The sequence below is a fragment of the Dreissena polymorpha genome, chromosome 8, assembly GCF_020536995.1.
Source record: "Dreissena polymorpha isolate Duluth1 chromosome 8, UMN_Dpol_1.0, whole genome shotgun sequence".
NCBI lineage: Eukaryota > Metazoa > Mollusca > Bivalvia > Myida > Dreissenidae > Dreissena > Dreissena polymorpha.
The window spans coordinates 99947069-99972933 of NC_068362.1; the positions used below are offsets into that span (position 1 = coordinate 99947069).

At 35.5% G+C, this 25865-nt stretch overlaps 1 protein-coding gene across 1 annotated transcript in view; it reads left to right on the top strand.

Annotated features, from left to right (window-relative positions):
• The window catches only part of LOC127840764 (tyrosine-protein phosphatase non-receptor type 11-like), an 83802-nt gene extending 58324 nt beyond the window's left edge, over positions 1-25478 (top strand). The window contains exons 13-15 of the mRNA XM_052369179.1: positions 806-957; positions 3677-3849; positions 16064-25478. Coding sequence (XP_052225139.1) covers positions 806-957; positions 3677-3849; positions 16064-16124 — 386 coding nt within the window. The 3' untranslated portion in view covers positions 16125-25478. The remainder of the gene's footprint in view (positions 1-805; positions 958-3676; positions 3850-16063) is intronic.
• Positions 25479-25865: the final 387 nt, after the last annotated feature.

Below are 25865 nucleotides of genomic sequence, written 5' to 3' on the forward strand. Positions count from 1 at the left end.
ATTGCAGGCATGGACTGCCAGACACTTGTACCAATTCTTGTACCATACTTGCAGGCATGGACTGCCAGACTCTTGTACCAATTCTTGTACCATACTTGCAGGCATGGACTGCCAGACTCTTGTACCAATTCTTGTACCATACTTGCAGGCATGCACTGCCAGACTCTTGTACCAATTCTTGTTCCATACTTGCAGGCATGCACTGCCAGACTCTTGCACCAATTCTTGTACCATAATTGCAGGCATGGGCTGCGATATTCTTGTACAAATTCTTGTACCATATTTGCAGGCATCGACTGCGCGTATTTGTACAAATGCTTGTACCATACATGCAGGCATCGACTGTGAGAGTCTTGTACCAATTCTTGTACCATTCTTGCAGGCATGGACTGCGAGATTCTTGTACCAATTCTTGTACCATTCTTGCAGGCATCGATTGCGAAATTCTTGTACCAATTCTTGTACCATAATTGCAGGCATGGACTGCGAGATTCTTGTACCAATTCTTGTACCATAATTGCAGGCATGGACTGCGAGATTCTTGTACCAATTCTTGTACCATAATTGCAGGCATGGACTGCGAGATTCTTGTACCAATTCTTGTACCATAATTGCAGGCATGGTCTGCGAGATTCTTGTACCAATTCTTGTACCATAATTGCAGGCATGGACTGCTATATTCATGTACCAATTCTTGTACCATAATTGCAGGCATGGACTGCGAGATTCTTGTACCAATTCTTGTACCATAATTGCAGGCATGGACTGCTATATTCTTGTACCAATTCTTGTACCATAATTGCAGGCATGGACTGCGAGATTGACATACAGAAGACCATTCAGATGGTGCGTTCCCAGCGGTCAGGCATGGTACAGACAGAGGCCCAGTACAAGTTCGTCTACTACGCCGTCCACCACTATATCGAGACGGAGAAGAAACGTATAGAGGCTGAACAGGTGTGTTATGGGTTTTGCGTGGGAGTTTTTTGTTTGGTCCTTAAATCCTTCGCCAAATTAAAAGTTGAGATTCGTATCTCTTATTTGAGGACTGTTGCTAAGTAAGTACATTGGTACATTGGGTACTCATATCATTTGGCTATATTTACTCAGAGAAGACACTTAAACAGGCAGAACAAGCTTTTGATGTGTTTTGTGCTGTTTTTGTTACCCTAGCAGGACTTTCTCTGACTCATACATTTCTTTTGCGAAATTTAACTTGCCTTGGAAAGAGTCTTTGGTTATTCTATGGGTAGTTATAAAGGAAAAGTTGAAGCGAAATATTATTTTCTGTAGCCAAATTTGTCTATTTGTAGCAATTGGCTAATTTTGGGAATGGCAAAGTAAGTTCTTCATAGCATCCTGATGTGGAAAACATATAGAAACTAGGCTAAATTGTAAACCTTTATACGAGGACATTTGACACCCATTTCCCCACTTCTAAGGTCAATGTCACCCTTAGAGGTTAAAGGTCAAGTTTAGTCATAAAGCATCTTAACAATCCAGTGTTAGCCATATATTTGCCATATATTGATGGATTTCAAAATGAATGTGCACCTATGTGAACCATTGCAAGAAAATGTATAGGGTGTAACAATTTTGACCCTTCCTCAAAGGTCAAGGTTACTTTGTAAGTCATCATGCTATTTAACATACCATAACTAACCACTAATTGAGTCGTGTTCTGAGAAAACTGGCAATAATGCATGTGTGTAAAGTGTCGTTCCAGCATTAGCCCAGATTAGCCTGTGCAGGCTAATCAGAGACGACACTTTCGTCTTTTACGACATTTATCGTTTAAATGAAGTATCTTCTTAGCAAAAATCCAATATAGGCGGAAAGTGTCGTCCATGAAAGTGCTGACTGCACCGGCTAATCTGGGACAACACTTTATGCACATGCATTATGGCTAGTGCTGCAACAATACGCCAAAAACCGTATTGCAATATATTGTCAGTTCAAAAACCCGTATTGCAATATATCGCAATATATTGCTAACTTGTACCAAAATTATAACTTGCCAATTACCCGATAATCCCATAAATTCCAATTTTAAAGCAAATTCTGGTAAATATTTACTATAAATGTGCTCAAGAATAATAAGAAACACAAACATTCGCAAATTTTCTTAAGTATCAAATACATTTTTGCAATTGTTACTATTTAAAGATGTGATGAAATAACGTCCAACCGGGGCGTTTTTCCAACTGAACACGCGTAATTCAGCTGACGTGATGTTCCCGTTTGTATACAACACAAAATACACCCATACTTTCCATGCGACGTTCTACATGTCTGTATAATTTTCGCGCGCTTTTTATTGAGACAAAGGATAAAGCACTTTTTATTTGACGCTATAATTTTTTATTGTCGCGTTAGCATTCAAATTTGGAAGCGTGTTTCCGAAATTCGGATTACAAATAATGCTCAAATCAGAATCGAACGAAACATTTACAGCTGTGCGAAATTAATTCAACGATAATCTGTTCAAAAGCATCGAATGAATGCTCCCATGTAACAACGCTACTCCGTATAATACACTTTTTAGAATGCTATTTTTACGTAAAAAATAATTTACACTGCTTTGTTTTGTTTACCTTTTTATCATTATTTTGGATGGCTTTTCTGGACGATATGTGAATGAATTTTTGTAAAATTTTCGTACCGGTATGATGAAAATCATATCGCAATACAATATGCGGATTGCGTATTGCGATATATACCGATATACCGGTATATTGTTGCAGCCCTAATTATGGCCAGTTTTCTCAGAACAAGGCTCAATTACAACCAAGTGCAGGCAGAGTGTTGGATGTATCACCTGTCTTTCTCTATACCTCAAAGGTCAAGGTCATTTTTGGGGGTCAAAAGTCAAACTGTAAAGAAGCATTTTCTACAGATAAGAGAGGTTTGTGATGTCAATTGTGCCATATGGACATATGTTTTATTCAATTATCCACGCATAATTATATTTTCAGCACCTTGTCCCAGTGTAGTCCACTTACTAGTATTGATTACAGATATATTAATAAAGAAATGCTTATAAGTCTTCTGGTTCAGCTTTGTAAACGAGAAGATGAACGTATCTGTGTTTAAAATGTGACTTTTGTTCCATTCATTTCATCATTTTTTAGGCAATTCCTCTGTCTTAATTATTAAAGTTTAAAAAGGAAAATGGATGAAAACAGTACAATTTCACCAAGCAATTAAATGCAAATACACCAAATGATGTCACTATACTACACCGGTTACTGTAATACACAAAGTTTAATTACACCAACATTTTCAGAGAGGTTATTATTTTGTAAATGTTGGCATGATAATTGTATAAATTGTCCTCAATATGGGCAAAGTACGTGCAAAAATCCATGAAATGGGGATCATGTGCAGTATTAAATTTGAAGATTGGGAATTATTGTCTTTGTTATTGCTTGGGAGTAGCACAAACTTATCTAAATATTGTTTTACCTGCCCTAATGGTGAAATGTTCACTTTCAGTGCTCATTTTATTTTTGCAATTGCAGACAAAGGCTTTTGGGGAAAAATGAATGTTCCTTTCTTTAGGGAATATTTAGATGGCAATTTGAAATGTTGTAATTATTCTTTTATTGGTAAAAAGCTTTTAACAGGTACTTTATAAAGAAGGTAACAATCACAAATGCTGTTTCTCTATCTTCAGCAAAGCAAAGTAGTTGGTCGCGAGTACACAAACATTCAATATGCAAGTCAGATGCACGGTGGTGACCGAAACTCGCTGATCCGCGGCACGGCACCGCCCAGCGCCACCGTGATGGAGCATCCCGCCCTTGTTCATCCCAAACCACCCGCCAAACACTTCAGAGATCTGCCAAAGTAAGTTCACAGAGGGTGATTAAAATAAACACAAGTCCTCAACCCCTGGAACTGGTAAAATTTGAGTCGCATTCTGAGAAAACTGGGTATAATGCATGTGCGTGAAGTGTCATCCCAGATTAGCCTGTGCAGTCTGCACAGGCTAATCAGGGACAACACTTTCCGCCTTAATTGAATTTTTGCTAAGAAGAGACTTCATTTAAACGAAAAATGTCATAAAAGCGGAAAGTGTCATCCCTGATTAGCCTGTGCGGACTGCACAGACTAATCTGGGATGACACACTTAACGCACATGCATTATGCCCAGTTTTCTCAGACTGCGACTCAATTTGAATCTGGCCTTGCACAGATTCTCAGTTTAACCTTTTACTACTTAGATATGTATTTTGACGCATTTTAAGTCCCTGAGAAAGTTACATTTAATTCAAGACCTTTCTTACTTGTTTCAAGTTTTAAAGGCTTCATTCCCAACCCTTAGTTACTGATGAGCAGCAAACAGCATAAAACCTGAACAGACTGCGAGTTACTCGCAGGTTCTGGTTTAATGCTGGTTGCAAAGCAATTTTCACTTTGCTTCTAAAATTTAAGTGGGTAACGGTTAATGCACATGGTTTGTAAAGTTGTCTTGGTCTCTTGTAATTGTATGCACACTTGAGTTTTATTGGTTAAACTTCTAATTGCGATTACTGGACTGATAATTCTTTCTTAAAATATTTTTTATGCCCCCGGATCGATAGATTGGGGGTATATTGTTTTTGGCCTGTCTTTCTTTCTTTCTTTCTTTCGGTCTGTCATTCTATCCCAAAACTTTAACCTTACAGTAAAGTTTTGCAATAACTTTTGAAATATTGAACATAGCAACTTGATATTTGGCATGCATGTGTATCTCATGGAGCTGCACATTTTGAGTGGTGAACAGTCAAGGTCATCCTTCAAGGTGAAAGGTCAACAACAAAAAAGAGTCGCATTAGGGGGCATTGTGTTTCTGACAAACACATCTCTTGTTTTAAATACTTATCATTTTCCGCTTTCATGCGTTTTCTGTTTTCTTGGCAAACTGTAAATTGTAATTTGTTTGATTTATGGTAAATGGCATTGAATAAAAGGTAGAAAAATAGCATGATTTGTATCTGATTATTTCAAACAAATTCTTAAATTACTTTGAAAATGCATGTACTTCATGTATCTACATTGCCATATTTTGTGAGCTTGAATCTGTGAAAGCTTGAACATTTCTACAAGGACTCCAAATGTCAAATTATTGTATCAAACTCTGCTGTATCTCCTGTAGCAACCGAGGAATCCATTTTTACCTTGAATATTATTGTCTTGACAGTACTGGGTTTTGTTATTTAATTATATTAAATTAAAATTGTGAAAATCCTTAAGCACTTGCAAAATATCATTGGTTTCCCCAATTATGCATTATTTACAAAAAGCAAATAATTTCATCTCACTTAAATTTTTAACTTGTATTTCACCTAATAAATACTTTTAAACAATATAAAGGTACTATCAGTACAAATTATTTTTAACACCTTATGGAAATTGATCCCAAAACAAATTTGTCCAGGATAGCTTGATGTCCAAACTTAAATGTATTCATCCTACAAGCAAAACACTGGAGTTTTAATTATGGACAAATGGGGATGTTTAATTTTGTATGCAAGTAAGTCAATCTTTGAGTCTATTTTTTGTGAGAGAACATTTTTGGGAATATTTAAATCTTTCCCTCTCAGAAGCAAAGTGAAAATGGCTATGTGCAAACAACATAAAACCAGAAAAGCCTGCAGGTAACTCGCAGTCTGTACAGGTTTATGCTGTTTGCTGCTCATCAGTATCTTACTGTTGGAAATGAAGCCTTTAAAACTCGAATCTAGTAAGAAAGGTCTATAATAACATTTAACTTTCTAAGAGACTAAAAATGCGCCCAAATACTTTAATATCTAAGTGGTAAAGGGCTAAATAAATTAATGCATCAGGTAGTTTTTTTTAGGTCTCCGCAAAATCCACTGATCATCAACATGCATGTCAGATGTTTGATATGTGTGTTAGCTTATATACATATGATGAATATTTATGTTTTCTCTCTTGAAAGCCAGATAAGGCTATCAGCTTGTTTTGCTCGGAAGTGGGACTTTCTGTTATAATCATATGAGCCTTGTTCTGAGAAAACTGGTCTTAATGCATGTGCGTAAAGTGTCGTCCCAGATAAGCCTGTTCAATCCGCACAGGCTTATCAGGGATGACACTTTCCGCCTAAACTTGATTTTTGGTAAGGAGGGACTTCTTCGAAACCAAAAATACCATAAAAGCGGAAAGTTTCGTCCCTGATTAGCCTGTGCGGACTGCACAGGCTAATCTGGGATGACACTTTATGCACATGCATTATGCCCAGTTTTCTCAAGATGCGGCTCTTATTATTTTACTTTGGCTTGAACTGTTAGCATAGATTGATCTGTTGTTTTGCATTAAGTGGTTGGTTTTTAAAACCTTTGCCAAAATAAAAGTTGATTAAATGCTATATTCTGGCCTTTAACCTTTTCCCACTCAGAAGCAAAGTGAAAATGGCTATGTTTAAACAGCATAAAACCAGAACAGCCTGCGAGTAACTAACCTGTCTGTTCAGGTTTTATACTGTTTGCTGCTCAGCAGTATCTAAGGTGTTAAAATGAAGCCTTTAAAACTTGAATTACGTAAGAAAGGTCTTAAATAAATAAAATTAATAAAATTTAACTTTCTAAGTGACAAAAAATATGTATATTTATAAATGTAAGAGGGTTAAATGGGCTTTCAGATTATATTAATTTATTTTACTTTGGCTAGATATGTAAGTGCAGATTGTTCTGTTATTTTGCATTAAGTGGTTTGTTAATAAATTCTTTTACAAAATAACAGTTGAGATGCATATTGGACATATCTTCTTTCAGACCAGTTGCAAAGTAAGTACATTGGTACATTGGGTATTAACTGGTTTGGTTTGGACAACTAGTGTGTGGGGTATGGTATGGTACAATAACAAGACATGTTTAAGACAAATACATGTACTTTGTTTATCCTTATGATTTTTCTTTTCAATCAAGTAAAAAAATATCTGCAAATTACCCAATTGAAGCTTATTACATGTATTACAAACACATTAAGTGAACTTTGTCAGCAACTGTTTCTGTGGTTCTTTGTTTTTATAAATTTTGGGGGGAGCATATAGTCGCCGCTTCGTCTGTCCGTGCGTGTGTCTGTCCGTGCACAATTTTTGTCTGGGTTATTTCTCAGCAATTAATGACCGGAATTCAATTAAACTTTATGGGAAGCTTCACTACCAAGAGAAGATGTGCATATTATCAGCCAGTTCTGGTCGGATGATTTTTCACAGATTTTGCCTTTTGAAATTTTCTATAAACTGTACATATAGCTTTATGGGAAGCTTAACTACCTTGAGGAGATGCACATGTTATTTGTGGGTTCTGGTTAGATGATTTATTTAGAGAGTTATGGCCCTTTGAAATTTTTAAGTTGCTAAACCATCCATCGTATTATTTTGTCCAAAGTTATGCCCCTCAAGACGTTTCCTTTTATCTGAATATATAGTGCAATATTGTGACCTTTGGGGAGCATCACCCGTCTCAGATGGTTTCTTGTTTAAAACTGTTGTGTGTGTTTTTAATAGTATTTTCAAACATATACATCAAGTAAGTGTTGATTGTGAAACTGTGGCATTTGTTGATGTTTTTTATCACATGCCACAAATAAGGGGAGAGAATGTATCTCATGGAGCTGCACATTTTGAGTGGTGAAAGGTCAAGGTCATCCTTCAAGGTCAAATATATGGGTCAAAATTGCTGATGGAATGTCACTTCTGCAATATTGAAGCTAGCAATTTTATATTTGAAATGCGTGTGTATCTCAAGGAGCTGCACATTTTGAGTGGTGAAGGGTCAAGGTCAAGGTCATCCTTCAAGGTCAAACGTCATATAGGGGGACATGGTGTTTCACAAGCACATCTTGTTTTTATAGGTAAATAAGCATTTGTTTTCTAAAATAAGGTCAATGTTACATTGTTATCTTCTGTCAGAGCAAGCCTTACATATGTAGACATGGAGAAGACATCTTGTTCTACTTTTCAGTCCATTCTGAAGAAATGTTGCTATGGAAAGGCAAACAAGAATAATGTATTAATGCTTTGGAATATTATAATGTTAACTTATGGGCCCTGCTCTGTGAAAAATGGGTTTAAGGCATGTGCTTAATGTGTCATCCCATATAAGCCTTGCAGTCCACACAGGCTAATCACGGACGATACTTTCCGAATAAACTAGATTTTTGCTAAGAAGAGACTTTCTTGAAACAGAAAATAGCATCATAATAGCGCATGTGCATTAAACCCCTTTTTCACAGGGCACGGCTCAATTATATTTTGTGTACTCAGATGTGTCGTAATGTGATTGACAGTATTGTAAGACCAAGCACCAGATAAGTAATGTGATTGACAGTATTTTAAGACCAAGCAACAGATAAGTAATGTGATTGACAGTATTGTAAGACCAAGGCCCAGATAAGTAATGTGATTGACAGTATTGTAAGACCATGATTGACAGTAATGTAAGACCAAGCACCAGATAAGTAATGTGATTGACAGTATTGTAAGACCATGCAGCAAATAAGTAATGTGATTGACAGTATTGTAAGACAAAGCACCAGATAAGTAATGTGATTGACAGTATTGTAAGACCAAGCACCAGATAAGTAATGTGATTTACAGTATTGTAAGACCAAGCACCAGATAAGTAATGTGATTGACAGTATAGTAAGACCAAGCACCAGATAAGTAATGTGATTGACAGTATTGTAAGACCATGCAGCAAATAAGTAATGTGATTGACAGTATTGTAAGACAAAGCACCAGATAAGTAATGTGATTGACAGTATTGTAAGACCAAGGCCCAGATAAGTAATGTGATTGACAGTATTGTAAGACCATGCAGCAAATAAGTAATGTGATTGACAGTATTGTAAGACAAAGCACCAGATAAGTAATGTGATTGACAGTATTGTAAGACCAAGCCCCAGATAAGTAATGTGATTGACAGTATTGTAAGACCAAGCCCCAGATAGGACGCAATCCCACATTTGAGCCTTGCTGTGGGGAAACTGTGTTTAATGCAGGTGCATTAAGCATCAACCTAGATTAGCCTGTGTACTCTGCACAGGGGAATCATGCAGGAACGACACTTTCGCTTTTATGTTTTTTTTTGTTTTTTGTTTAAAGAAAGTATTTTCTAAGCACTTATTGTGTGAAGACAGAAAGTGTTGTTGCTGAATAGCCTGCATAAATTGAACAGCCTGTTCTTAGAGGACACTTGAACAGCCTAATCTTAGAGGACACTTGAACAGCCTAATCTTAGAGGACACTTGAACAGCCTAATCTGAGAGGACACTTTACAGCCTAATCTTAGAGGACACTTTACAGCCTAATCTGAGAGGACACTTTACAGCCTAATCTGAGAGGACACTTGAACAGCCTAATCTTAGAGGACACTTTACAGCCTAATCTGAGAGGACACTTTACAGCCTAATCTGAGAGAACACTTTACAGCCTAATCTGAGAGGACACTTGAACAGCCTAATCTTAGAGGACACTTTACAGCCTAATCTGAGAGGACACTTGAACAGCCTAATCTGAGAGGACACTTTACAGCCTAATCTGAGAGGACACTTGAACAGCCTAATCTGAGAGGACACTTGAACAGCCTAATCTGAGAGGACACTTGAACAGCCTAATCTGAGAGGACACTTGAACAGCCTAATCTGAGAGGACACTTGAACAGCCTAATCTGAGAGAACACTTGAACAGCCTAATCTGAGAGGACACTTTACAGCCTAATCTGAGAGAACACTTGAACAGCCTAATCTGAGAGACACTTGAACAGCCTAATCTGAGAGGACACTTGAACAGCCTAATCTGAGAGGACACTTTACAGCCTAATCTGAGAGGACACTTTACAGCCTAATCTGAGAGGACACTTGAACAGCCTAATCTGAGAGGACACTTGAACAGCCTAATCTGAGAGGACACTTGAACAGCCTAATCTGAGAGGACACTTGAACAGCCTAATCTGAGAGGACACTTGAACAGCCTAATCTGAGAGGACACTTGAACAGCCTAATCTGAGCGGACACTTGAACAGCCTAATCTGAGAGGACACTTGAACAGCCTAATCTGAGAGGACACTTTACAGCCTAATCTGAGAGGACACTTGAACAGCCTAATCTGAGAGGACACTTTACAGCCTAATCTGAGAGGACACTTGAACAGCCTAATCTGAGTGGACACTTTACAGCCTAATCTGAGAGGACACTTGAACAGCCTAATCTGAGAGGACACTTTACAGCCTAATCTGAGAGGACACTTGAACAGCCTAATCTGAGAGAACACTTGAACAGCCTAATCTGAGAGGACACTTTACAGCCTAATCTGAGAGAACACTTGAACAGCCTAATCTGAGAGGACACTTGAACAGCCTAATCTGAGAGGACACTTGAACATCCTAATCTGAGAGGACACTTTACAGCCTAATCTGAGAGGACACTTGAACAGCCTAATCTGAGAGGACACTTGAACATCCTAATCTGAGAGGACACTTGAACAGCCTAATCTGAGAGGACACTCATTTATAAGTTAAAGGCATTAAGCCCTGATTTCACATAGGGAGGCTCATGCCAATATATACCAAGTTCTGCAAGATCACTTACACAGTAATAATTATGTTTGAACTGACTGAATAAAATCTGTATGTGATGTGGTTTCAGTCCATTGTAAATTTAGTATTAAAAAAGAAGGCACTTTTGACATCCATTTTTTAATACAATGTAATTTAATAATAGTTTATTGTTGATAGCTATTCCTGTGATAGCAGAGATATTGAACATTAAGGATTGTTTGATGTCATTAGCTCGGCTGTTTTCAGAGAAAAACCGAGGTATTGTCATAGCCAGCTCGCCGTCCGCTGTGCTAAAACCTTAACATTGGCTGTAAAATCAAAGTGCTTCCACCTACAACTTTGAAACTTCATATGTAGCTGCATCTTGATAAGTTCTACATGCCACACCCTATTTTTGGTCACTAGGTCAAAGGTCAAGGTCACTGTGACCTCTAATATAAAACTTTAACATAGGCTCTAAAATCTAAGTGCTTCCTCCTACAACTTTGAAACTTCATATGGAGAAGCACCTTGATGAGTTATACACGCCACACCCATTTTTGGGTTACTAGGTCAAAGGTCAAGGTCAATGTGACATATAATATAAAACTTTAACATAGGCTTTACAATCAAAGTGCTTCCATCTACAACTTTGCAACTTCATATGTAGATGCATCTTGATGAGTTCCACACACCACACCCATTTTTGGGTCACTAGGTCCAAGGTCAAGGTAACTGTGACCTCTAAAAATTCTGACAAGCTTTCATTTTTTCAAAACTGCACCCGCAGCCGAGCGTTGCAGGCACCCGTTATGCGGTGCTCTTGTTTTAAAGTATACTTCCAATGACGCCTAAATTGTGCATGTGGTAAAAGTCCATTGGAAAAGAAGTTAAACTATTGGGATTGTTTGATTAAAATACACGTTCAATATTGCCTAAATTGTGCATGTGGTTTCAATATTGCCTGAATTGTGCATGTGGTAAAAGTCCATAGGAAAAGAATTTGAACTTTAAGATACTTTGACTTTCTCTCCAATTTACTGTTAATATTACCTTAACCATACAAAAATGATTTAAGTCCATAGCTACAGGCATCTGGGTATGTTTTCACACGTTGCTTCAAGTCGTCATTATCCATGTAATCTTCAGTATGTTACTAACACCACATTAACCCATTTATGCCCAGTGGACTCTCCCATCCTTCTAAATTGGATCAATTTATTTCCAAAATTAGGGGTGTCAAGTAAATTTATTTCTATATTTAGAATATTTCTTAAAGAAATTCATTTAAGCAAACAGCGCAGACCCAGATGAGACGCCGCATTATGCAGCGTCTCATCTGGGTCTACGTTGTTTGCAATGTCCTTTTTTCAGGACGCTAGGCATGAATGGGTTAACCATGTCCACATATTATATGGCATTCATAAACATGTATTAACAATGAAGATTTTTATGCCCCCGAAGGAGGGCATATAGTGATCGGACTGTCCGTCTGTCACAGTTTTGCTTTTAGGTTTCGAAAAATGCTCTTAACTTCTATGTCGCTTCAGATGTAACCTTCATAATTGGTATGCATGTGTATATGGACAAGGCCTTTCCATACGCACACAAATTTTGACCCCTTTGACCTTGATCTTGAACTTAGGGTCCGCATTAAGGTTTCGAAATCTGCGTTAAGGTTTTGAACAAGCGTTTTTCAGGGGCAATATGTCTTCCGATGGGGACAGCTCTTGTTGTATTATTTAATATTTGTAATGCTAAATATTTAATCCTGAATGGTAAATACTACAGTCTATGTATTAATTAAATCATTGCAAAGCAACAGGCTTTTTTAACAATTATTATGAATGGCTCTAATTAATTTGAATTTCCAAAACTGTTTATCTATGGTCGATGACCATTCTATAGGAGTCGCATTGTATAAAACTGGATGTCATGTCATATGTAATGTCATATGCAGCCAGCAAAGCTCTAGAGCAGCCTGCACAACGGCACAGTGTGGTCAGAAGCTACCATGCCCGCTGCTGAAAATCCCTTAATCATGGCGGGACTCAAAGGGGCCTTTTCATGCTTTGGTAAATTGACAAAATTGAAAAAAATTGTTTCAGATTCGCAAATTTTTCTTGAAGTTATGATATTTGTGAGGAAACAGTAATACTGAACATTAACTATGCTCTTAAATACCCATTATGTGCATCTTATGACAATTTAAAAACTTGTAAATTATAAATTTTGCAACGCGAAACGATTGAATAATTTGGAAAATTCTGTTGTTGTCGTCGTATTTTTTGATACTACGAGGATTGCATATATGAGGTAAACAAATACATTGAAAATGGTAGAAGAGAGGATGGTCAAGTGGATAGAGCAGTAGACTTTTGCTCCATGGCTCCAGGGGTCAGTGGTTCGAGCCCTCTTGAGGGTTACTTTTTTTTTAAATTCTTTAATTGTATTCTTGTGTATTTTTAACTGTCGATTTTTAGACCCAATGTTTACATTTATCAATATAAACCATTTAATGACAATCTTCAATACATGCCAAAATCTGTGAAAAGGCTCCTTTTAACCCTTTATCACTTAGATACGTATTTTGATGCATTTGTAGTCCCATAAAAAGTTAAATTTAATTAACGATCTAATTACTAGATTCAAGTTTTGAAGGCTTTATTTCCAACCCGTACATACATGATGAGCAGCAAACAGAATAAAACGTAAACAGACTGCAAGTTACTCGCAGGCTATTCTGGTTTTATGCTGTTTGCAAAAGCCATTTTCATGTTGCTTCTTATGGGAAAAAAGATTATTGAGAATAGCAATGGCCAATGCTGGTCGCTATGATAGCTGCATAAGCATTAAACTTTGGCATAACATAGCTCATATAATATTATATTAAGCTTTTAAAACAGTATTTACACAGGCTTGAGATCGGAACATGTATCTTCTTTTAAATATTTAGCTAAGTATATTTGCTGGCAAGAACAAAGGAATTGAACACTTTTCAAAATAGAGCTGTCACTGTGTAAAAACAGACACATTGATTTATGATAGGGAGAATCATAACGAAAGAATATAACTAAACAGAGAATAAATGTGTACTTTACATACATTAATATATGGTTTAGTTGCTTTTTTTATACAAAGTATTAATAATAAAACATTTAAATTTCTTCCCATTTTAGATTAGCCTGTGCAGTACCAGCACAGGCTAATCAGCGACGACATTTTCCACTTATAGGGAGTTTTTAGTTGAAAGAAAGTCTTTTGAGCAAAAATCCTGTCTAGGTGGAAAATATTGTCCCTGATTAGCCTGTGCAGACAACTCGTGTATACTTATGGATTCAGGTGCAGACAACTCCTGTATACTAATGGATTCAGTCCAGACAACTCCTGTATACTAATGGATTAAGTCCCATTTGTCATGTGCAGACAACTCCTCTATACTAATGGATTCAGGTGCAGACAACTCCTTTATACTAATGGATTCAGGTGCAGACAACTCCTGTATACTAGCCTGCGCAGACAACTCCTGTATACTAATGGATTCAGTCCCATGTTCCCAGATTGAAGCTCAAATATTATAGTTCTATGATTTAAATATAATTTCACAACAACACAAATTTATTACATCAAAATGAATTCATGTTATTCATTGAAATACTATTTTTAAATGTTAATGCATGAAAAACATATATGCAATAAAAATGATATATATTTGAGTGTATTATTTAACATAACTCACTCTCCAAATATGAATAATTATCATAGATTCCAGCTTCCATTTTCTGAAATTTTAGATTGTTTATGTTGACAACTAACGAAACATGTATATTATTTCACATAGAGCAGTTATATGTTATTAACACTGATGAAAATATGAGGTGGTAAATTATGTTTGATTGGTCATTGTCGGCTCGGGTACTTCTTAAATGTACCCCGGGTACTCTTAAGTATACTTATATAACCCTAAATTGGTTGTTGTCGGCTTTTTCATCAAATTAATTATGGTCACAATAATGTCAATTTCGTCTCTATATTATCGAAACTTTTCAAAAAGCATTTTGAGGAAGTTTTTTTTTAAAGCGAATTTTATATTCCGTAGCACTTTTTAGGACATGGGATTTTAGGAGGGAATAAATCTTGGGTACTGTATTAAATGGCCCGGGTACATGTTAGTATATTAACTGTACCCGGGGTCCAATTAAGTATACTAAAGTGTACCGGGGTACATGTAGGTAGTACCAAAGACTAATCAAGCGTAAATTATTAGTTTATCCAGGTTGCAAATGTGTCAATATAATAAAAATGAGCTCTGATATGGGGTTTTAAAAGGTGTCAAATAAATGTGGTGTTTACAAAATGTCTTTAGTGTTACCTGAATGGATGGTCAAAGAAGTCAACAAAGCATATTTGTCCCTCTGTTTTATATTTATGACAGACTGACAATTTTGGGTCACTAGGTCCAAGGTCAAGGTAACTGTGACTGTGTTTATCCTAGAACCTTTTGCAGATGTTTCTTTATTTCTGTTTTTGTAGATTAAATCATCATTGTACGTGTTGGTTGTCAAGTAACATAAAAGTAAACCAAGTTATTTGGTACAGGAATATTCAGAATTAAACTTGCATAACAAGACACCATTGTTAAAAATTAATCAGATGATTGTTTTTAAGGAAGGGTGATAGAAAAGTATTTTTCACAATCTTAAATTTTTGTGTGTCACTAATTTTTATTTGTAAAAGATGGCGGTTTTTTAAAGCAAATTGCATGACTTTGTGCAAAATTAAAGTAACATTACTATTTAAAATCAACTAAAATTTCGTACAATTGTTCGTAAAATAAACTTAACTAATTAAAAATCAGTGTTCCTTATGGCAATTGCCAAAATTTCAACGTCAGATGTGGTCTGGTAAAATAGATGTTTGTAGATACAAAATGCTTGTTTTTATTATTGTTTTGCATATCTATTCATACGACACATGAACACAAAAATTGTGTTTGTGTGTCGTATGAACAGATATATTCGCGGAAATTAATTGTGGTCACAAATATATAAAAACGAGCATTTTGTATCGACAAAAATCTATGTAATCATACCACATCTAGCGTTGAAATTTTGGCTTTTGCTATAAGGAACACTGATTGTGAAGGTGTTAACTTTATTTTACGAAATACTTAACGAAATTTTCGTTGATTTTGAGCGTTATAGAGACTTAAAACTTTTGATGATCATCTGTTTATTTCCTAACTAAAAGGTAGAGACATCACAGCACATTTAGTATTTGTAATTATGATACCAGTATGAGTCGTGTTCTGAGAAAACTGGGCATAATGCATGTGCGTAAAGTGTGGTCCCAGATTAGCATGTGCAGTCCACACAGGCTAATCAGGGATGACACTTTCCGCTTTTAAGGTATTTTTCATTTAAAGGAAGTCTATTCTACACAAAAATCCAGTTAAGGCACATGCATTAAGACCAGTTTTCTCAGAACGAGACACTTATTATGTCATGTCTTTTCAGTCCTCCCCCCCAAGAAGACTCGAAGATCTACCAGAACTTCCCCAAAGTGGCTACCAAATGACCTTGACCCTGTCTTGACCTTGATAGGTTCTGATGACCTTCACCTATCACCTCCGCACAATAGTTGTTCTGTGTATCTCATGAAAAGTTCCCTGGTTACTCGCAACTTTTTGTATGTGATAACTGTGTATCAGGCATTAATATTTTATTATATTGTTTAACCCTTTGCATGCTGGGAAATGTGTCTGCTAAAATGTCGTCTGCTGAATTTTCTAATATTAGCATTCTCTTTGATTTTTTTTCAAATGATACTATCAGAATAGCAAACAGGTTGAATCCTGATGAGATGCCACTTCTGTGGCGTCTCATCTGGATCCAAACTGTTTGCAAAGGCCTTCAAAATTGGCTTCCAGCACTGAAAGAGTTAAAAGTGTAATTTGAAAAGACAGGTCAAAGTCAAAAGAATAGTGCTGATTCAGCAATTTTATTTTATGATATGAAGCCTTTTTTATGAGTCCCTTCTAAAATAAACAAAGTAAAAACATCCTTTAAAATACTAGAGCAGTGAATCTCTGAAGGCAGAAACAAAAAGAAAGAAGGTTGCATCTTTCTCCATCATTCAACAAACTGCAAGAATGTGGTTGATGTAACAGACTGCGAGAATGTGGTTGATGTAACAGACTGCAAGAATGTGGTTGATGTAACAGACTGCGAGAATGTGTTGATGTAAATTCAACAACATCACAGCATTACTTCAGTCTAAAAGAAGCTATGAAATTGTTGATAAAATAAGGAACAAATCTGAAAGATAAAATTAGCAAATAAGTATATGTTTTGAAACATTGTCTGACGGAGTATAGTTATATTTATTGCAGCCTGACTTAATATTAGTGTAATGTGTTTTTGGACTCATGGCTTTTCGCGTTTGTGACAGTTGACATTTCACATTTTTAGACAATGAATATACTTGTGTCTGAAATATTTATCTGTAACTGCTGCCATATTAGTTCATTGTTATACAAATCATTCCTTTGAAAGATTGTAGATTTTTTTCTGCAAATGTAGATGTCTTTTTAGCTCACCTGATTGCTCAGGTGAGCTTTTGTGACCAGTCTTTGTCCGTCGTCTGTCCAGATTCGTTCGTAAACACTCTAGAGGCCACAGTTATTGTCCGATCTTTATGAAACTTGGTCAGAAGCTTTGTCCCAATGAAATCTCGGTCGAGTTCCCAATGAAATCTTGGTTGAGTTCGAAACTGGGTCGTGCCGGGTCAAAAACTAGGTCACTAGGTCAAAAAAAAGAAAAAACTTGTAAACACTGTAGAAGTCACATTTCATGCCCAATCTTCATGTTACTTTGTCAAAATGTTTGTCTTAATGATATGTTGGTTGAGTTTAAAAGTGGTTCCGGTCCGTTGAAAAACATTGCCATCATTGTTGCCCTTAGATTGTCCAAATTTTCATTATATTATACAAAATCCTTGTAAACACTCTAGTGGTCACAATTGTGTTTCAGATTTAATGAATCTTGGTCATAATATTTATTTTTGTAAGCAAAGTTTGATGTTTGGTAAGGGGGTCAACTCAAAATATAGGTCACCAGGTCAAATCTTACAAAAACAAAACCACTCCATATGCCAGAGTTTTGGTTCAATAATGATGAAACTTGACCAGGTTGTTTGTCTGGACAATATCTAGGTCAAGTTTGATGTTTGGTAAAAAATGAATGAACCGACTCCTCTAAGGTGAGCTAACTAGTAACTAGGGCGAGCATGGCCCTCTTGTTTTGAATAACTTTTACTAGTATACTGTAACCTAGAGCTTATGTTTTGAACCGTATTTTTATTTTATGTGATTTTTAAATTTAATGTACAAAAAAAACATTTTCTTTGTTCTTAATTTTGGCAATTGCAATACTTTTAAGTAACTTATCTACTAGTATTTGTATTGATTTCAATCACAAGTATACAAATACTGAAGTTTTGTAGAATCCTTTGTTTCAAAAAAAAGAGGTGGTTTGGAATATTTTAATGAGTCGCGTTCTGAGAAAACTGGGTTTAAAGCATGTGCGTAAAGTGTCGTCCCAGATTAGCCTGTGTAGTCTGCACAGGCTATAATCAGGGACAACACTTTCCGCCTTAAATGGATTTTCTTTGAATGAAAAATACCATTAAAGCGGAAAGTGTCGTCCCTGATTAGCCTGTGCAGACTGCTTAGCCTGTGTAGACTGCACAGGCTAATCTGGGATGACACTTAACACACATGCATTAAGCCTCGTTTTCTCAGAGCGCGTCTCTAATTATAGTAATGATTATTAATTGAAAACTGTTGTTTTTATGTAATTGTACCATTCAAGATAAAGGTGTCTGTACAAATCGTATGTGCCATTATTGTTTATGTTAACTTGCCTGGTAATTATTGATTATTGTTGATTGTATAAATTGTATAAATTGTTTGATTTATTATCAGTGTTAAATGTTCTATTATTGTTAAAACATGTTAAATCTGATTTGAACAAGAAAATATTTTATTGCATGTTAATGAAATAATGAATCAAGTTTGGTATCCATTGTACACAATAAGTATCATTCTTGAACTCTGACTCCAATTCTTAACTTAACAGGATTTTTTAAGTTTGATCGGGTTTCGATTGGTTGGTTATTTTTAGCTGGACTATTATATATGAAATATATATAGTGGAGCTATCATATATACTCACCCTGGCGTCGGCGTGATCGTCTGTGTTAGCGTCTACGTTAGCGTCCAAATGTTAAAGTTTTCGTACTACCCCTAATATTTTCTTTGTCGCTTGACATATTGCTTTCACATTTTGCATACTTGTTTACCAACATGACCCCAACCTATTAACAATAGCAGACAACTCTATCGAGCATTTTGTCATAATTATGGCTCCTTTTTCACTTAGAATATGCAGCAAATGTTAAAGTTTGCGTCATACCCCAACTATTTTCAATGTCCCTTGACATATTGCTTTCATATTTTGCATACTTGTTTACCAACATGACCCCAACCTATAAACAAGAGCAGACAACTCTATCAAGCATTTTGTCATAATTATGGCCCCTTTTCCACATAGCCACTTTATATATTTGGCATGCATGTGTGCCTCATGGAGCTGCACATTTTGAGTGGTGAATCTACAGTCACAGTAGTGGCTTTCAATTATTTGCTACTAAAAATAGAAATTTAATACAGAATTAAATTCAAGGGAAGTAATGAATATAATTATAAATCTCATATTTTATATTTCCTTACCAAGAATTTAAGTTCTTTTCACAGTTACTGTACAGATTTATCATTTAGATTATTTATAAACCAAATGATTGATTTGTCAAAGGTTTTTTTATAAATCATATAATAATCATTTCTTTGATGTTCAATACATAACGGTGGACATATGTCCATAGATACATGATCAACTCTATGGCTATGTTCTCTTTTAAACTACAGGCCGTGGTTATCAGTGATGTCTGACATGGTCATAATTGACTGTGAGACCCTCCCCCCCCCCCCCCCCTCACCCCGTTGGATTGGACAAAATTCAAGGGAAGTAACCTTTAAAGGGAGATAATTTCTATACCTGCCAAATGATAAATAGAAATTGTATTTCAATGTGGCGCAGTAGGGCATTGTGTTTCAGACAAACACATCTCTTGTTGGGTCACTAGGTCAAAGGTCAAGGTCACTGTGACCTCTAAAAAAAAAAAAAAATTCTGACAAGTTTTTCGCAGCAGAATGTGGCACCCGTTATGCGGTGCTCTTGTTAGTGTAATACAACCATTCAAAATACTTGTTCTTGATCATATGTAAAATTGTATTTCTAGCATTTTTTAATGCTTTATATAATTTGATTGACCTGTCTTATGACATTAATTCTGTGAACATGTTTTGATACAATAAGATGTCTTGATACTAGGTAATTAATTGAATATGTTCAGTATGAGGTGTATTGACTTACATGTATCTCAGGCAGTTATCATAATAATAATGTGTTACTTTAAATTGAGTAATTCTGTGTAAATTAATATGACATCCTATGAGTTTAATCAGCTATATTTATAGACATATTCAATATAGTAAATGATGAAACTCAAGAAATTATTTCAGGAGAGAAATTCTTGTTCCTTACACTACTTTATAAACTATTTACATAAATTGCTTAAAACTGGGTTCTCCCCCTTAGAAGGATCAATTCAAAGCATTGGGAGTTACAACTGCTTTAAGGCAAATACAGTATGCGTTTCATTTGCTTGGATTATACATGTATATGTAGTATCAAAGCAGTATTGTTTGAAACAATTGGTATTAATGAACTGTCTTCCACACATTTTATCCATTACATTCCTTGATCATTAATATTATTCAATAATTTTTACCATCTATTTCAGTTTTTATGCCCCCCCCCCCAAATTTATTTTTGGGGGGGCATATAGTCGCCGCTTCTTCTGTCCGTCTGTGCACAATTTTTGTCCGGGCTTTTCTCAGCAACTAATGACCGGAAGTCAATGAACTTTATGGGAAGCTTCACTACAAAGAGGAGATGTGCATATTGTTAGCGGGTTCTGGTCGAATGTTTTTTCACAGATTTATGGCCCTTTGAAATTTTCCATGAACTGTACATATAGTGCAATTCTTGTCCGGGCTATTTCTCAGCAACTAATGACCGGAATTCAATGAAACTTTATAGGAAGCTTCACTACCAAGAGGAGATGTGCATATTATCAACGGGTTCTGGTCGGATGATTTTTCATAGAGTTATGGCCCTTTGAAATTTTCCGTTAACTGTACATAAAGTTCAATTCTTGTCCGGGCTATTTCTCAGCAACTAATGACCGGAATTCAATGAAACTTTATGGAAAGCTTCACTACCAAGAGAAGATGTGCATATTATCAGCGGGTTCTGGTCGGATGATTTTTCACAGAGTTATGGCTCTTTGAAATTTTCTATAAAAAAAAATCTTGTCCCCCCAACTACTTTGCCCTCAAGACGTTTCCTTTTATCTGAATATATAGTGCAATATTGTGACAAAAAAACTTTGGGGAGCATCACTCGTCTCAGACGGTTTCTTGTTTGGCTTTGGTAGGAAATATTTAAATGAAGAAAATCCTTTGAATCATTTGCTAAAATGCTAAAAAAGCTAAAATTGTTGGCATACAGAATATCACAGTTAATTTCTTAATTTGTCTGTGTTTCATTAAACATATGCCTTGATTTAATTCATTAACAATATCAAAACAAAACAGCAGTGTGATCACAGTTGTTCATCACTTAAATTTAGTCATATCATCCCATTAATATCCGATGTCATTCCATGATTACAAATTTCCTATCCCTTTAAACATCAAGCAATCGATCTGGTTACAATGAAAACAACTCTTTCATCATTAACAGAATAAATGCAAGCTGATTTCTAGCAACGCCAATTTACTGTATATGAAGGAAAATGGGTCTCACTAGCCACATATGGCATAAGACCGTTTTCATGTTTTGTAGTTTATTTGGTTAAAAAAAGAAGATATTTTTAATGTGGAACAATTTTTTTCTTGAAATGTGTGGGAATCATTCTTTTATGTTTTAAAACGCATTAAAAATCGGCCCAGTACGTAACAAAACGCAATACAAATCTTGGTACGTATTTTAAATCGATTAAAGTGCGTAACCGGTTTAACCAATAATCCAGTTGAGTTTTTAGTGTAAGTCATAATGCCTTTGAATGAAAGTAAGTCAATCAAAATAAGCTTGTTTTAAAAATGGCGGCCCTTATGTTTGCGGATCAAAACAGGGCCTTTTAAAGCGACCAGCGGCGTCTGCGGGAATATTTTCAAAGAAAGTCTTTTCATATCGTTATTTTAAATTCCTTCTATTTGCATTTAATAATATAAATAACAAATAATACTATTTCTAGATTTAACACGCCATTTTCTGTGTCAGTTTTCTATGGAAATGGAAAATACCCCTAAATATTCCTAAATACCCTTTATGGCTGAAACCATAAAGGAGTAAAATATGTAACGCTTTAACAATAATATCAGGGGTGAAATACCCTTTAGACTAAATCCTTATCTGGAGCTCTGACTCCACACAATGTATTTATAAGCCATGTGATTGAGCTTTATCAATTCTTCCACATTTCAAACGATTTCCACGTTCATTTCAATAGACTGAATATCTATGTAGTACAGCAAGGTTCTTATTGAATCATAATTATTTTACTAACATATTTATGTACAGCTGCTTTTATAAATGCTGTATACAAAAATCTGGTGAACAGTATCATGGATTTGGGGAAAAAATGTATTTTTTTGTAAATTTGTAAATGATAATAACATTTTTTAAGTCACATTTTTGTACCAAATTATACATTTGCTTTGTTCATTTTGCTAGAAGGTTATTAAAGGGACAGAGCCTTAAAGTATAATTGTGTAAACACATATGCCAGATTTATTTCATTATTATATGATACTATTGATGACTTATTTCCTTACTGATTATAAATGTACAATTATTATCCTGATATGCCAGTTAAGAAAAGTTTTCAAGCATGAGTTCAGATGTATTCTATGCTTGAAAGAAATATTCACCATTTAATGGTAATTTTCTTTACTAACTGGAAACTTTCTTTCCCGTTACCCATATTTTATTCTCAAGTTTTAAATGTATGTGTATATGTAGAATATAAGGTCATTGAAAGATCATAATCAAATATTGTATATGTACATGATGTATGTTATGGTGCTGAATTTTGCTGAGGGAAGTTTTGCTTCCCTTGGATTGGCTGTCAAGTATCTGAACAGACTTGAAATTATTCAATAGTAAAAGAGGGAGTAATTACGTGATAGGCAAGATTGCAACGTCCATGCAGATAAAGGCATTTTTCGATGTTTAATACCCATTATTCCTTTTTAAATTGTGTTGATGCTGCTTACATTCCAGCCAGATCAGCAAGAAAGTGATAAGCTTTTAGTTCGTAGTAATATTTGATGTATATCTCGACTTAACTCGCTACGAAATGTTAAAATGGGATCAAAAAATAACATCTCCTAAACAAAAATTCATAGAGAGTAAAGTCGAGATAAAAAGCAAATATGAATTCAAAATAAATGCTAATCACTTTCTTACTGATATTGCTGGAAAGTGACTGGTATTTACAAATTAAATAAAGGTAATTGAAATGGTAAATAACGGCGTAAAATACCTGTCACGGAATGGATGTGGGCATGTTGACTATCATGAGAATACCCTCATCTGAGTTATCTGTGAACTTTTGCACAAGCTGCCATCATTTGAGTATTATAATATATTTTATAGATCTAAATGATAAAATAAATATAATTTTATCACCAGCAGTTTATCATCTTAAATTGGTCTTGCCAGTCAAGTGCTTGAGTAGGATGAGTCACGTTTCACCAAAAAGAAATATCACAGTTTAATGAAGATTTACCTTACTAATAATAGGTTAATAAAAGTTCACAAACCTGATTGAATAGAGACATTCATTGAATATAGGTGTTCATGAGAACACTGATTGAATAGAGACATTCATTGAATATAGGTGTTCATGAGAACTTGCAGAAATTTGTGTCTCAAGCATTAAACAAGGTCACAATTACCCAAGTTTCTTGACATTTTGTTTATTCTGTAATGAAGTTGTCAGGAAACATTTATTCTAGTGACAGAGTTAGACTCACAAGGGCATACATAGATGAATATTGTTTACATTGATTGTTACTCTTTTGTTGTATTGCATATTGTTTTGTTTATGTAAATGAGTCTATTTTTTAAAAAGAAAAGAAAAAGAATAGTAACTAGTATTTTGGTGAGAAAGATAGTGAGAGGCAGATACAGAGTGAAAGAGATACCCATGGGCAGTTTGGGTGTTGTTTTTTTCACAATCGCACATTGTTAGCTCATCTAGTTTTTGAAGAAAAAAAATGAGCTATTGTCATCACCTTGGAGTCGGCGTCCGGTTAAATTTTGCGTTTAGGTCCGCTTTTCTCATAAAGTATCAATGATATTGCATTCAAACTTGGTACAGTTACTAACTATCATGAGGAGACTGGGCAGGCAAAGTTAGATAACTCTGGCTTGCATTTTGACAGAATTATGTGCCCTTTTTATACTTAGAAAATTAAAAATTTTGGTTAAGTTTTGTGTTTAGGTCCATTTTATTCCTTAAGTATCAAAGCTGTTGCTTTCATACTTGCAACACTTACTATCATAAGGGGACTGTGCAGGCAAAATTATGTAACTCTGACTGGCATTTTGACGGAATTATGGACCCTTTATACTTGAAAATTTGGTTAAGTTTTGTGTTTTGGTCCACTTTACCCCTAAAGTATCATAGATATTTCTTTCATACTTGGAACTCTCGCAAACTATCATAAGGGGACAGTAAACGACAAGTTGCATATCTCTGGTTGTCATTTTTACGGAATTATGGCCCTTTTTTTACTTAGTAACTTTGAATATATGGTTACTTTTTGTGTTTAGATCCACTTTACTTCTAATATATAGATCCACTTTACTTCTTAAGTATCAAGGCTATTGCTTTCAAACTTCAAATACTTTCATGGTTTCATGAGGGTATTGTACCTGGCAAGTTGAATATTTCCAAAGCCTGGGAATGTCCTTGACTCTCAAGGTCAAATTATTAAATTTTGCTAAAATTGCCATATTTTCTTTATTTATGATTAGATATGATTGATATTTGACAAAACAACTCTTACCTGACATACCACAATAGACTCCACCCAAGGTCAAGGTCATCCTTCAAGGTAAATGTCAAATATACGGCGTCTGTCCGAAAACTTTAACATTGGCCTTACTTTTTTAATATTGAAGATAGCAACTTAATATTTGGCATGCATGTGTATCTCATGAAGCTGCACATTTTGAGTGGTGAAAGGTCAAGGTCATCCTTATGGGTCAAAAAAAAATAAAAAATTCAAAGCGGCATTCTCATGAAGCTGCACATTTTGAGTGGTTGAAGTTCAAGGTCATCCTTCAAGGTCAAAGGTAAAAAAAAATATATCAAAGCGGTGTTATCATGGAGCTGCACATTTTGAGTGGTGGAAGTTTAAGGTTAAGGTCATCCGTCAAGATCATCATTCAAGGTCAAAGGCCAAAAAAAATTCAAAGCGGCGTTATCATGAAGCTGCACATTTTGAGTGGTGGAAGTTCAAGGTCATCCTTCAAGGTCAAAGGTCAAAAAAATATATTTCAAAGAAGCGTTTTCATAAAGCTGCACATTTTGAATGGTGGAAGGTCAAGGTCATCCTTCAAGGTCAAAGGTAAAAAAAACACTTTTTTTTCAAAACGGCGCAATAGGGGGCATTGTGTTTCTGACGAACACATCTCTTGTTTTTTCACCCAAGAACCCCCCCCCCCCCCCCCCCCGCAAAATAAAAATAAAAATTTTGCATTTGTTGGGCATTTTTGGAAGATAATGTAATAAATGACCACACCCCCACACTATACACCCCTCTCCATCTCTCCCTTCTTTGTGATTGAAATTGAGATAGGTCCCTACACCTTTATAAAGAAAATAAGATAAGCGGTCTGCACCCGCAAGGCGGTGCTCTTGTTATGAATGCTATGATGTCCTACATTAATTTTGTATATTACATTACTTGAAAAAAGTCATATTTTCAGTAAATTGGGTAATAAAATTTTACTGGGTATGTCTACCAAGTAACTACCAGTTAACTATAAATAACGCAAGTAGATTGATCATCATCGTCATGTGGTAAACACAGTAATGCAAATTGTGCATGCGTAGTGA